The sequence below is a fragment of the Engraulis encrasicolus genome, chromosome 7, assembly GCF_034702125.1.
Source record: "Engraulis encrasicolus isolate BLACKSEA-1 chromosome 7, IST_EnEncr_1.0, whole genome shotgun sequence".
NCBI lineage: Eukaryota > Metazoa > Chordata > Actinopteri > Clupeiformes > Engraulidae > Engraulis > Engraulis encrasicolus.
Genome location: NC_085863.1, coordinates 46,688,128 through 46,699,194, shown reverse-complemented (window position 1 = coordinate 46,699,194; position 11,067 = coordinate 46,688,128). Strand labels below are relative to the sequence as shown.

General features: G+C 40.4%; 1 protein-coding gene across 3 annotated transcripts; it reads right to left on the bottom strand.

Annotated features, from left to right (window-relative positions):
- Positions 1 to 515: 515 nt before the first annotated feature.
- ift46 (intraflagellar transport 46 homolog (Chlamydomonas)) lies at positions 516 to 10,813 on the bottom strand. 3 transcript variants are annotated; one of them, XM_063203731.1, is made up of 12 exons: positions 10,748 to 10,813; positions 10,066 to 10,162; positions 9,778 to 9,851; positions 9,510 to 9,655; positions 6,023 to 6,097; positions 5,606 to 5,699; positions 5,075 to 5,203; positions 4,627 to 4,745; positions 4,460 to 4,526; positions 1,836 to 1,896; positions 1,640 to 1,725; positions 516 to 894 (listed from the first exon to the last, which is right to left on the bottom strand). In XM_063203731.1, exons 1-12 carry the CDS (start codon positions 10,769 to 10,771, stop codon positions 802 to 804), a joined length of 1,065 nt encoding a protein of 354 aa, XP_063059801.1. In that variant the 5' UTR covers positions 10,772 to 10,813; the 3' UTR covers positions 516 to 801. The 3 variants fall into 3 exon arrangements, 2 of the variants coding, with proteins under 2 accessions (XP_063059801.1, XP_063059802.1); XM_063203732.1 differs by having other exon boundaries at positions 9,510 to 9,652; XR_010035536.1 differs by lacking the exon at positions 516 to 894 and adding an exon at positions 2,246 to 2,374 and having other exon boundaries at positions 1,687 to 1,725.
- Positions 10,814 to 11,067: the final 254 nt, after the last annotated feature.

Sequence of the window (11,067 nt, the reverse complement as noted above, 5' to 3'; positions counted from 1 at the left end):
TACTCAGTTTCAGATGTGCAGACTTTCTGGCTACATGTGTGACCACAAAACAGTTAAGCAGAACGGTTCACATTGTGTGTCAAACGATAGGCTTTCAAAAGCACAACTGCTTAGAGCAGGGGTGGGGAACATCTTGCATTCGAGGGGCCAATTCAATTTTTATTAAGTCCTCCAAGGGCCGTACTATGAACACAAACCAAGAATTCCCCTGCACTTTAGGCCTATATTGAAGGCAGCCACCTTTATAACAGACCCCACCTTCACTAGGTCCCCTGAAAATATAACTTAATTGTATTGAAAATGAACATTTCTTTACAAAATATGTCATATTTCATGTGAAACTGCATTACATTAAAATTATGTCGGGGGCCGGATAAGACGGCCTCAAGGCCCGCAAACGGCCCGCAAACGGCCCTCAAGACATAAGTTCCCCACCTCTGGCTTAGAGGGTCAATGAATCTGTGGTCATTTACTGCATTTGTATACTCAAATTATACCACTGATAAAAATGGAAGATTTCTACAAAACCATATACATTTATTTACCGTGAGCGTTACATCGCAAAGAAAGCAATAGTACAATAGTGTCATAGAAAAATAAGTAAAACATAAACACAAACACAAGCTCTCTCTCAGTCGCTCTCCCACACACATTCACACAAACATAAACGAACATATATATAAAATTTAGAACACACTTCAGTCAAAACGGACACCTCTGTATAAGTACGATCAGTCTCAGATAGCGATCTCTTCACAGGGGAAGTGGAGTTGGGTGTGATGACTGTTGTAACTTCAGGCCTCAGTCAAGAGTGAGCGTCTCCGCCTCTGCTTGGCCTGTGTTGGGGCCTGGTGGAGACTCTGTCTTCTGTCCCTCCGGCAAGGCCTTGAAGTGCTGACAAAAACATCAAACACAACCGTTACAATCTTAATACATGACCACTGTGCAGTCCATGGCCTGAGCCTTAGGATCTATGGGAAACACTTTTTTTTTTTTTTTAAACAAAGATTTTATTGATAAGTAACTAAAGTTGAGATAGGCCACCGGGCATCTGTTTAGAAGGTGCAGGATTCAGTTGAAATTTCTGTATAAAGAGTCTGCCTGACGAAGGTCTAAGGACCGAAAGCTTGTAAGTCAAGTAAAGCTTCTTTGCACAAAAAAAGACCTGAAGTGTGCGGATTGTCTCCTTTTTATATTGATAAGTAACTAAAGCATGGATCTCGTCTTCTGGCCTTCTGGAGAGGTTCTGAAGTGTTGAGACACACATCAAACATACCGTTTTATTTCCAATGTTAATAAATTATGTAAAAGTACATGTTGGACTACACTTCAGGGTCTATGTCTATGAGAAGCAAGAGATTGCTATTATAATTGATGCAATATTGAGGAAAAACGAATTTACAAACCTTCAACTTTGTCTAATCTTTTTAGTGCTTTACGCAAATGTGTAAAATGCCTGGCCAATTATATACATCATTCATTCATTTTTAAAAAAATATTATTATTATTATTATTATTATTATTATTATTATTATTTTTACAAAATGCATGATAGTTCATCAAGGTGGTGGCAATAATTATCAAACATGTGCAATGCACATATAAAAGTATAGTGGTCTTCAGAAATCCATGGGCTTACCTGTGAGTTCTTGAATTCAGAATAGAGTGTAAATAAAACATGAAGCGATTGGATTTTGTTTTTGTAGACGGGAATGTCGAGAATGCCTAGGGAGGCAAGAAGTTCATCAGTCAATTCTTACATCTTTCACTGGCTGCAACCTCGAAACAGTATACACATGTCATGTAAAGCTATAAGGTACTGTAACTCAACTTACCACAAATGATGTCGATATACTCTGCCAGATCACAGTTGATATCGGCTGTAGGCAGGCTAACCTATGAAAGTCATGAATACCTGTTAAGACCTACAGTATATCACATGACTATCACAAGGAGAAGTAGCAAAGTATACCAATAAAGAGCTACCAAAATACAAATGGAGATGTCCTCATTTTGCATTCCAGATAAAATAGCCGTCTATCAAAAATCAACTGTAGCAACTCAAGTCGCACTGTGCAAAGATACCTAGGGTGGCGCCGCTGATGTATAACTGACACTTTCAATTCCATACATACTGTAGAGATGACACAGTAGGCGTACAGGCTACTAGAAGAGGGTTTTCTATTTAAGCATCATGTGTATTAGGTACAACAACTTTTCAGTAGTTCACTTTCTGTACACTTACTTCCAAAATTATGTAAATATGTGTTCATTGTGTTCTTCCTACTCATTTCATTTATCCTTTATTTAAGCAGGATTGTCCAATTGAGACTAAGAGCCTCTTCTACCAGGGAGTCCTGGTCAAAATGGCAGCCTACATATAGTTCCAGACACAGACAAAATAAACCAACAAAAAACACATTAAGAAAAATAAACTTACATAAAACATAGTATCAGGTAAAAGGTATGTGGTGCATGTTCAGAAATAATGACATTCCTCTGTGTATACAGTATTAGTTGCTCTCTTGAACATCTCCAATGAGGACAGATAGTCCATACAAAGGGCTGGGATGGCATCTATCATTGTTCTGGTTCAGAACCCTGGGTAGTTTCAGCTCAATTTCAATTCCAGTTCCCATCAAGTCCTTTCGATATCATTTATCATTGGTTTTCAGGGTGGATCAGCACTTCCCTTTTTGCGCTTACAGTGCCCTCCATGATTATTGGCACCCCTGGTTGAGATGTGTTAAAAGCCTTAAAATATATTCAGTGTTTATTGCAGAAGAATACTGTCACACTGAAAATTGTAGGAAAATGTAGCCTTCAACTCAAATGAATTGTAAGAAAATAAAAAAAATCCCTGACTAAAAAATAATTATTTTTCATTAAATCACCTGTTCCACAATTATTGGCACCCTTAACAATTCCCAGGAAATAAATATAATTGAAGCATTTCTGTCATTTCTACAGTAGTTTACAAAGTTTACCAGAGTATGTAGGAACATTTAATTAGTAATTCATCACTTCCTGTTTCCCTGGGGTATAAATATGACGTGACACTGAGGCCATTTCTCTTATCCACTCTTAAACATGGGAAAGACAAAGGAACACAGCATACAAGTGAGGCAGATGTGCGTCGACCTTCACAGGTCAGGCAGAGGCTACAAGAAGATTGCCACTCAACTGCAGCTGCCCATATCCACTGTGAGAGGAATAATTAAGAAGTTCAAAACAACTGGAACAGTGGTAAACAAGCCTGGACGAGGACCCAAGTTTATTTTGCCACCACGCACAGTGAGGAGGATGGTAAGAGAAATCAAAAGATCTCCAAAGCTCACTGTTACAGAATTACACCAAATGGTAGCATCCTGGGGTCACAAAGTCTCCAAATCAACCATCAGACGCTGTCTACACGCCAACAAGCTGTTTGGGAGGCATGCACGGAGAAAACCTTTCCTCACTCACAATCATAAACGCAAGCGTCTGGAGTTCGCCAAGCGGTATTGGGGCTTCAACTGGGACCGTGTGCTTTGGTCAGATGAGACCAATATTGAGCTTTTTGGCAACAAACACTCTAAGTGGGTCTGGCGTACCACGAAAGATGTGCATGCTGAAAAGCACCTCATACCCACTGTGAAGTATGGGGGTGGGTCAGTGATGCTGTGGGGCTGTTTCGCCTCCAAAGGCCCTGGGAACCTTGGTAGGGTGCATGGCATCATGAATGCTTTGAAATACCAGGACATTTTAAATCAAAATCTGTTGCCCTCCGCCCGAAAGCTGAAGCTGGGTGGTCACTGGGTCTTTCAGCAAGACAATGACCCTAAATATATGGCCAAATCTACACAGAAATGGTTCACCAGACACAAAATCAAGCTCCTCCCATGGCCATCTCAGTCCCCTGACCTCAACCCCATTGAGAACCTGTGGGATGAGCTGAAGAGGAGAGGACCCAGGTCTCTGGATGATTTAGAGAGATTCTGCAAAGAGGAATGGCTGAAGATCCCTCTTTCTGTCTTTTCCCATCTTGTGAAACATTATAGGAGAAGATTAGGTGCTGTTTTGTTGGCAAAAGGGGGTTGTACAAAATATTAACACCAGGGGTGCTAATAATTGTGACACACATTATTTGATGTCAAATAATTATTTCTTTATGTGGGATTTTTTCCCCACTGAATAAATGCACTTGTATTGAAGGTTGGATTTTTCTCTTTTTTTCCATTAAGGTCCCATATTATTTAGAAAAAAAATAAAATAATTGGAAGCTAAAAAACACATCTCAACCAGGGGTGCCAATAATTATGGAGGGCACTGTACATGAAATAAGATACACAATTCTTTCATGTAAGTTGCGGGAAAATTCCAAGAGAAGTGGGTGTAATGGGACAACCACATCCTCTTACTGGTACCTCAAAAGAAATGTTTTCTTATTCACAAGACGAAAGCGGAATAGTTAACAAACCTTTCCTAGAAGCTCTTCAAACTCTGGTGGCCACTCTTGCATAAGGGAGTCGATATCTGGCATTGTCCTGCAGGAAATTCACACACACACACACACACAGGTAGTTTAGCATTGTCTGTCTCACTTCAAAATGATGATTGTGAGAAGAGAACTGAGAAGTTGCTAACCTGGTGTAGTGCACAGTGGCTGGGGGTTTGGAGCGATGCAGTTCGCTGATGCTTTCGATCCAGTTCTCGATGGCCTTGGGGTTCTTCTCTGGGTTTTCTATACTTTTCACTTTCAGCTCCTGTGAAATGCAAGAGCGCCCCATATAAAGCAGGATTCATTTCTCCAATGTTCAGAACAAGTGAGCAGCTTTGGAAAGCTTTGGCTTAGTTCCTTAAGTGCAGGTAATGTGAAAGTGCTCATTAGTACAAAAGATATACTATGAAATGTGCAAGTACCGCCGAACTACTGTACGACCAAACTATGCCAGTTATTTTATCCGAATCCCTCATGACGTAACCTACATATTAAATTTCCACCTTTATTCAAGAGTGCCTTGGACAATATAGCTTTTGAATGTTTGTTTATTTGTGTGTTTATATGTTTGACTCCCACAGTGGATCATCTTACAGTGATATTGTGCTGCTTGCTGTTTTCGGAGAGCCATAGGGACAGCACTGTGGGGTCTGACTGTTTGGTGCATGGCTCATCCAGAACCAGCAGACCCAGGTTATCCGGCTTCCCGTCTGGCCGAGGAACCTAATAAATGCACAACACAAGATGGAGGCTCGATACTTTAGAGGCCATAACATCACAACAGCAACAGCTTTTACACCTCATCAAGCAACAGGACATATAGAGGCAGGCTCCATTGTGTAGTTGGCTAAAAGGGGCCATACAATAAGACATGCATGTAATTTCCTGGTCCCCTCTACTTGTCAAGAGAAGAATCAAGAATCAAGAGCTTTTTATTGTCATTGACAAACAAATTTGATAACGAAATTGCGTTTTGAGTACACTGTACACACACTCAGGGACGCTGCGTCATAGCGCATCCACTTAATATGCGTCACTTCAATATGGTCGCCTCAATTTGTCACCTCAATATGGTTTTATGTGGTTGATGGATGACAAATCCAGAAAAAGAAGCTTGTTGCTCACTTTGAGGAATGCGTCTATGTCCCCCACTGCTGGGATGAAGTCAGGAATGAAAGGCTTCAGCTTGTGGTCCAGGTCAACAGCCTGGGGTGCGTACCTACAACAGGAAGAGAATAACAGTGAGTGCCGTTACATGCAAGGAATAGCCTGATTTTAAACAGAATGGGGACAATATTAGGTCTTTATTCATTCTGAATGTGGCCATGTTCTGGGAATACTCAGTGTTGTAGAACGCTGTTCCATACATGTTAACAGAATATTTGTTTAAAACTGAATACCGGCAATTCCGTTTAACACTGAGTATCTGTGCTCTGCTTGTAGTTGAGGAAACTGTACCAACTGTGATTTACCATGCTAGTAGCAATGTATTTTCTTTTTACTCTCTGGTTGGTAGTTGTCAATTAGGACCTCAATTCTTACCGTGTGATGTATTGAAATAACTCTTTGATTTCTGATGAGACAGGCAAGTGGTCAAAGTCGGATGGGTCGTATGCGCTGTGAAGACAAAAAGAAAAGAAAAGAGTACAGTAATGATGAATATGGTAAATGAATATAGCAATAACGATTGAAACTGTTCCTTACGATGGATTAAACCACCACAGACCCAAGACCCAAGAAATAAACAGTTAATGCATCATCTATCTACTTCACAAAGGTACTAGTGGGGTCGTAGGCATGTGCAATTTTTCTCAGTCATTTCAAATTGGTGTTAAAGATTGGTTTTCACTTCCAAGTTGAAGTTTAGGGCCTATAGAACAATTTGGGTTCAAGTGTCAAACACACAGACAACAAAATGGCCTGCGGGGGGGCGCTCTAAAACATATAAACTGCTATAACATTTTATTCGTTTAACCAAATTTAATATATGAGGTATGCATGGATTCAGCATGAAGAGGAGGAGCTGGTGAGCTAAGTATTTGGTTACCAGATTAAAGACACACTATGTAATAAACACACTTTTAGCCCATGGACAGCAAAATTCAGGGTTTTTTTTTTTAAGATAAAGGGTGGAAATGCCCTCCAAGTTGCAATGAAACATCATTTATTGTTACAAGTTATTGCAAATAAAGCCTGGGGTATCATTCAACTTGATTTGTTCAGAATATCCCTGAAGCACAAAAGATACTTAGGATACGTATACACAAATATGGCTGCATAAAGCCTATGTGATATTTAGCACCCAACTTGCAACTTTGAGTTTATGAATTTAGGATCATGAGTATCAACTTTTTTTTCAATCAAGCCATATTCTATTCACACATAAAATCACAAAAAAAGTTATATCTGGAAGAAAATAAATCAATAATAATAATAAGAAGACTGCATTTCCGGAGAGACAATGCTATTAGTATGCTTGCGGCTTATGCAAACACACACACAGAGCTGTTGTATACACACACAGAAACACGAGGGAAAGTGATAGAGGTCTGAGTGTGTGAGTGTGTGTGTGTCTGTGTGTGTGTGTGTGTGTGTGTGTGTGTGTGTGTGTGTGTTTGTCTGTCTGTGCGAGAGAGAGAGAGAGAGAGAGAGAGGTGTGTGTGTGTGTGTGTGTGTGTGTGTGTGTGTGTGTGTGTGTGTGTGTGTGTGTGTGTGTGTGTGTGTGTGTGTGTGTGTGTGTGTGTGTGTGTGTGTGTGTGCGCGTGGGTGTGTGCGTGCATGTGTGTGTGCATGTATGGAGATGCTTCAGGTGCCTTTCAGCAATGGGTGGGTAGGAAGAGGTAAGGGTGGGATTCGAACCTGCAACCCTCTGACAGACCAACACCCTACCCAGTAGGCCACTGCTATACACATCTATGGCCACTGCCACTTACTGTATGGGCCACAGCAGCATAGGCGACGGTTGCCCAGGTGACAGCAGAGGTCTTAAGTTCTACAAGGCTGCATGTGTGTGTGTGTATGAATGAAGATTCTAAAGGTGACAGTTTGGCAGTCAATAGCTGAGTAATATGTGCAGCCTTATTTTTACGCTGTCATATCTCCAAAAGTTTTGCAAGTTGTCAGATGATATTGACACACAAATGGCACAACCCTGCTCTCCATGTCAACGCTGAGATCATTTTTCTAGGCCAAATGGTTCAGTCAAAAAATTGACATATTCAGGCCTATGCGCTGAGCTGTTCACACATTTTTTTTTCTAAGTGAATGGGGTCACATCATAGGGATTTTAAAACTGCTCTCTCTGAAACATTTTTAAGAGTTGGCTTATGATCTTCACACAGTTTGTATTCAGAGCCAAGACCTCTCTGACAATGCCTTTACCTAGTTAATACCTAGTTAAAAAACCCAGGACAGGTCACCTCTCACTCTAACTGCCACAGTTTGTGACATCATCATTTTGACCATTCTACCATTCATTTCAATGAGGTGGAAAACAGAGAGAAAACTGAGGAAAAACAAGTCTGGTGAACGAATGAAAGGGGGTAGGCCAGCTAAAAATACACCACCCTGAGCCCTTTTCGAGCCGTTCGTTTTGGCACTCGAACCGCGTCTCTATCTCGAACGCTGCAACGATTCCGAGCCGCCGTACTAATGAATGGCGATTCCCATAGGCCGAGGTGAATGGAAAAATTTAGAATAATAATAAACTGTTGATGAACAATTAGTATGCTTTCCCGCAAGCATACTAAATAAACTGTGGGAGAACAATTAGTATGCTTGCTGGGGTCAAGCAGAGGCCTTTGGCAAGCATACTAAATAATACTATAGGACTATTTCATACATGGTAGACACAATCATCTGCTGTTATGAAGACATCTCTGTCATCTGGGAACTGTCCATTTGTTACCAGCGCAGTTGACAAGAATGAAAACTGCCTTCTTATTATCTGCATTTGCCAGAAATGCCTGCCAATCTGTTAACAAATTAACAGTTCACAGATTTGGACTACACTACCAAAGATGCAATTGCCAAAGATGTATTCCAACTAGAGGTGAAGTACAGCTGTACTAGTACTTGTGGGTCAAAGACGTGCAAAATGGCATTGTCATTCAGTGTAACGGATGCCTTCTGCTGGCTGTAACTGTAAAAAACATGACCCTTTTTATTTAATTATTGTTACAGGGAATTCATGAAAGCCTCGGATGTCATCCATTCACTTGAAACGATTTAAAAATTAAAAATCATGTTTTCTTGCAGTTACAGTCGGTGGAAGGTGTCCGTAACACTGAATGACAAAGACGTCTTTGACCCATGTACAAATAGACCTGCCAGGTCTCGGTGCAAGTGCATGAAGGCAGAGTTAAAGTGCACACATCTGTGCAAGTGCACATGCAATTTCTAAGACTGACCACTGACTCTTTTTGTATCTGTTCTCTATCATAGTTATTGTAGAGAGGAGTATTGGAATAAATGTTAGCCCTATGGTCTTCTGTTTGTTTTTTGAATGCAGGTAAAAATTATGTTCCCCATGGTATTTATCATTATTATTATTATTATTATTATTATTATTATTGCATTCATTGCAACTTTGAGGGCATTTCCATCCTTTATCTTAAAAAAGCCCGGATTTAGCAGTCCATGGGCTAAAAGTGTGTTTATTACGTAGTGTGTCTTTGATCTGGCAACCAAATACTTATCTCACCAGTTTCTCCTCTTCACGCTGAATCCATACATACCTCATATGTTAAATTTGGTTTAACTAATCCAAAGTTATAGCAGTTTACGGTATATATTTTAGAGCGCCCCCCGCAGGCCATTTTGTTATCTGTGTGTTTGACACTCGAACTCAAATTGTTCTATAGACCCTAAACTTCAACTTGGAAGTGAAAACCAAACTTTAACACCAATTTGAAATGACTGAGCCTAATACGACCCCACTATACATTAAATATGGAGGACAAGCTGACACTTTAGAAGAGTATGAATCTGTATGGCTTGTCTATATGTGAACTAGTGACGTGCCACACACCCTTCAGGAGCAGATCCTTGCTCGCCCTCCTCTTCATCTGATTCTGTTTCGTCCGAGTCATCATCGTCATCCTCCTCCTCTTCTTCTTCCTCTTCCTCATTCTCGCTCAGACCCTGTTGACTTCCCTGGCCACCTTTCTTTTTCTGCTGGTATATGAAGGCATGTAAATGTTACTCCTATTTACAAAGCATCAAAATATCATCTTGAAACATACACAGTTGTTACCAGTAGCCTACATATAGTATACATTTTGTGGGTCTTGTCTCACCTTCCCTTCTTCCTCAAACTCATCACTGCTGTTGGTAGCCATGTTATTTTGGATCCTGGTTGCCGACCTGGATGCTGAGATAGAAGTACACATTTCAAAGATCAAACAGCATAACCTGTGGAGCCTGGGGAGACTACACCATCATCACAAATACAGTAGCATAGAAAACAGCACAGCAAAAGTTGAAGACTGGACGACAATAAACTAAGTTCTGATTGTCGTTTACTATGGGAACAATTTCTACATGGGTCAACAGCACTGACAGGTTGTGCAAGCAGTTCCTCCTACCAGTCTGCCGAGGTGTAGGAGTGTAGACACTTGCTATTTCCTCCGAATCGTTCACGTCCAAGCTTTCGTCGTAGGGCTGGTTGTTGATCAGTTGAGTCTAAAACAAAAAACAACAACAATGTAGATGTTTTGGGAGTGAACGTGAATGGGAAATCTTTGTAAGCAGAATTAAGCATGCAAGCTGAATCAGTGATGGCCGAAGGGATAGCGGATCTTTAAACGCAAACCTGTATGATATTCCCATAACTTGCACGGTAGGCCTATGTCTATATTTTAACCCAATGCCATTACTCAATTACCCGAACATACCATTAGCAAGCTAATTTTAGCCATTTCAAGACAGTGATGATGATAATGATGAACAGTTATTATTGACTTTTGGATTACCCTAGTTGGGACAGTATTTGTCACCACATCATCTAAACGTTGATTAAAACTCATGGAACACGATGAAAAATTGGCTAAATACAATGCAATGACGGATAATACTTGGTTGTTGTCAACATTAGCAATGTTAGACAGCTAGCTTTACAAGAACACTCCATAGTAAAATTAATAGACGCTATTTTTGCGAAAGCTCTGCACACGCACAATCATGGCGTTTACGTATCAAAGTCTGTATCATAAGCAATTAAAAATCCAGTGAATTGCCACATAGCCTTAGCTAGAGGTTTAAACTTGCCTTCGTCCACTCTGTTTTATCCATGAAGCCAAGCAGCCTGTTTACCGTCACCCAGGAAACCAGAGGAACCACGTGACCATGACATAGGCGCATGGGCCACTGCATCAGAGACAGTTTAGATAAAAAAAAATCTCTGACTGCATCCAGTTGCCTGATGGCCATCTCTAGAAACAGTTTCTTTTCAGGGTACAGGGTTAAAAAATGTTTTAAATGGTCAAGAAAATGGTTTAAAAATGAAATAAACAATAACTGCCTTATTAAAAAAAATGATTCACCTGGTTCCATTCCATCACTAATTTACCCTACATTTCTGACTCTGG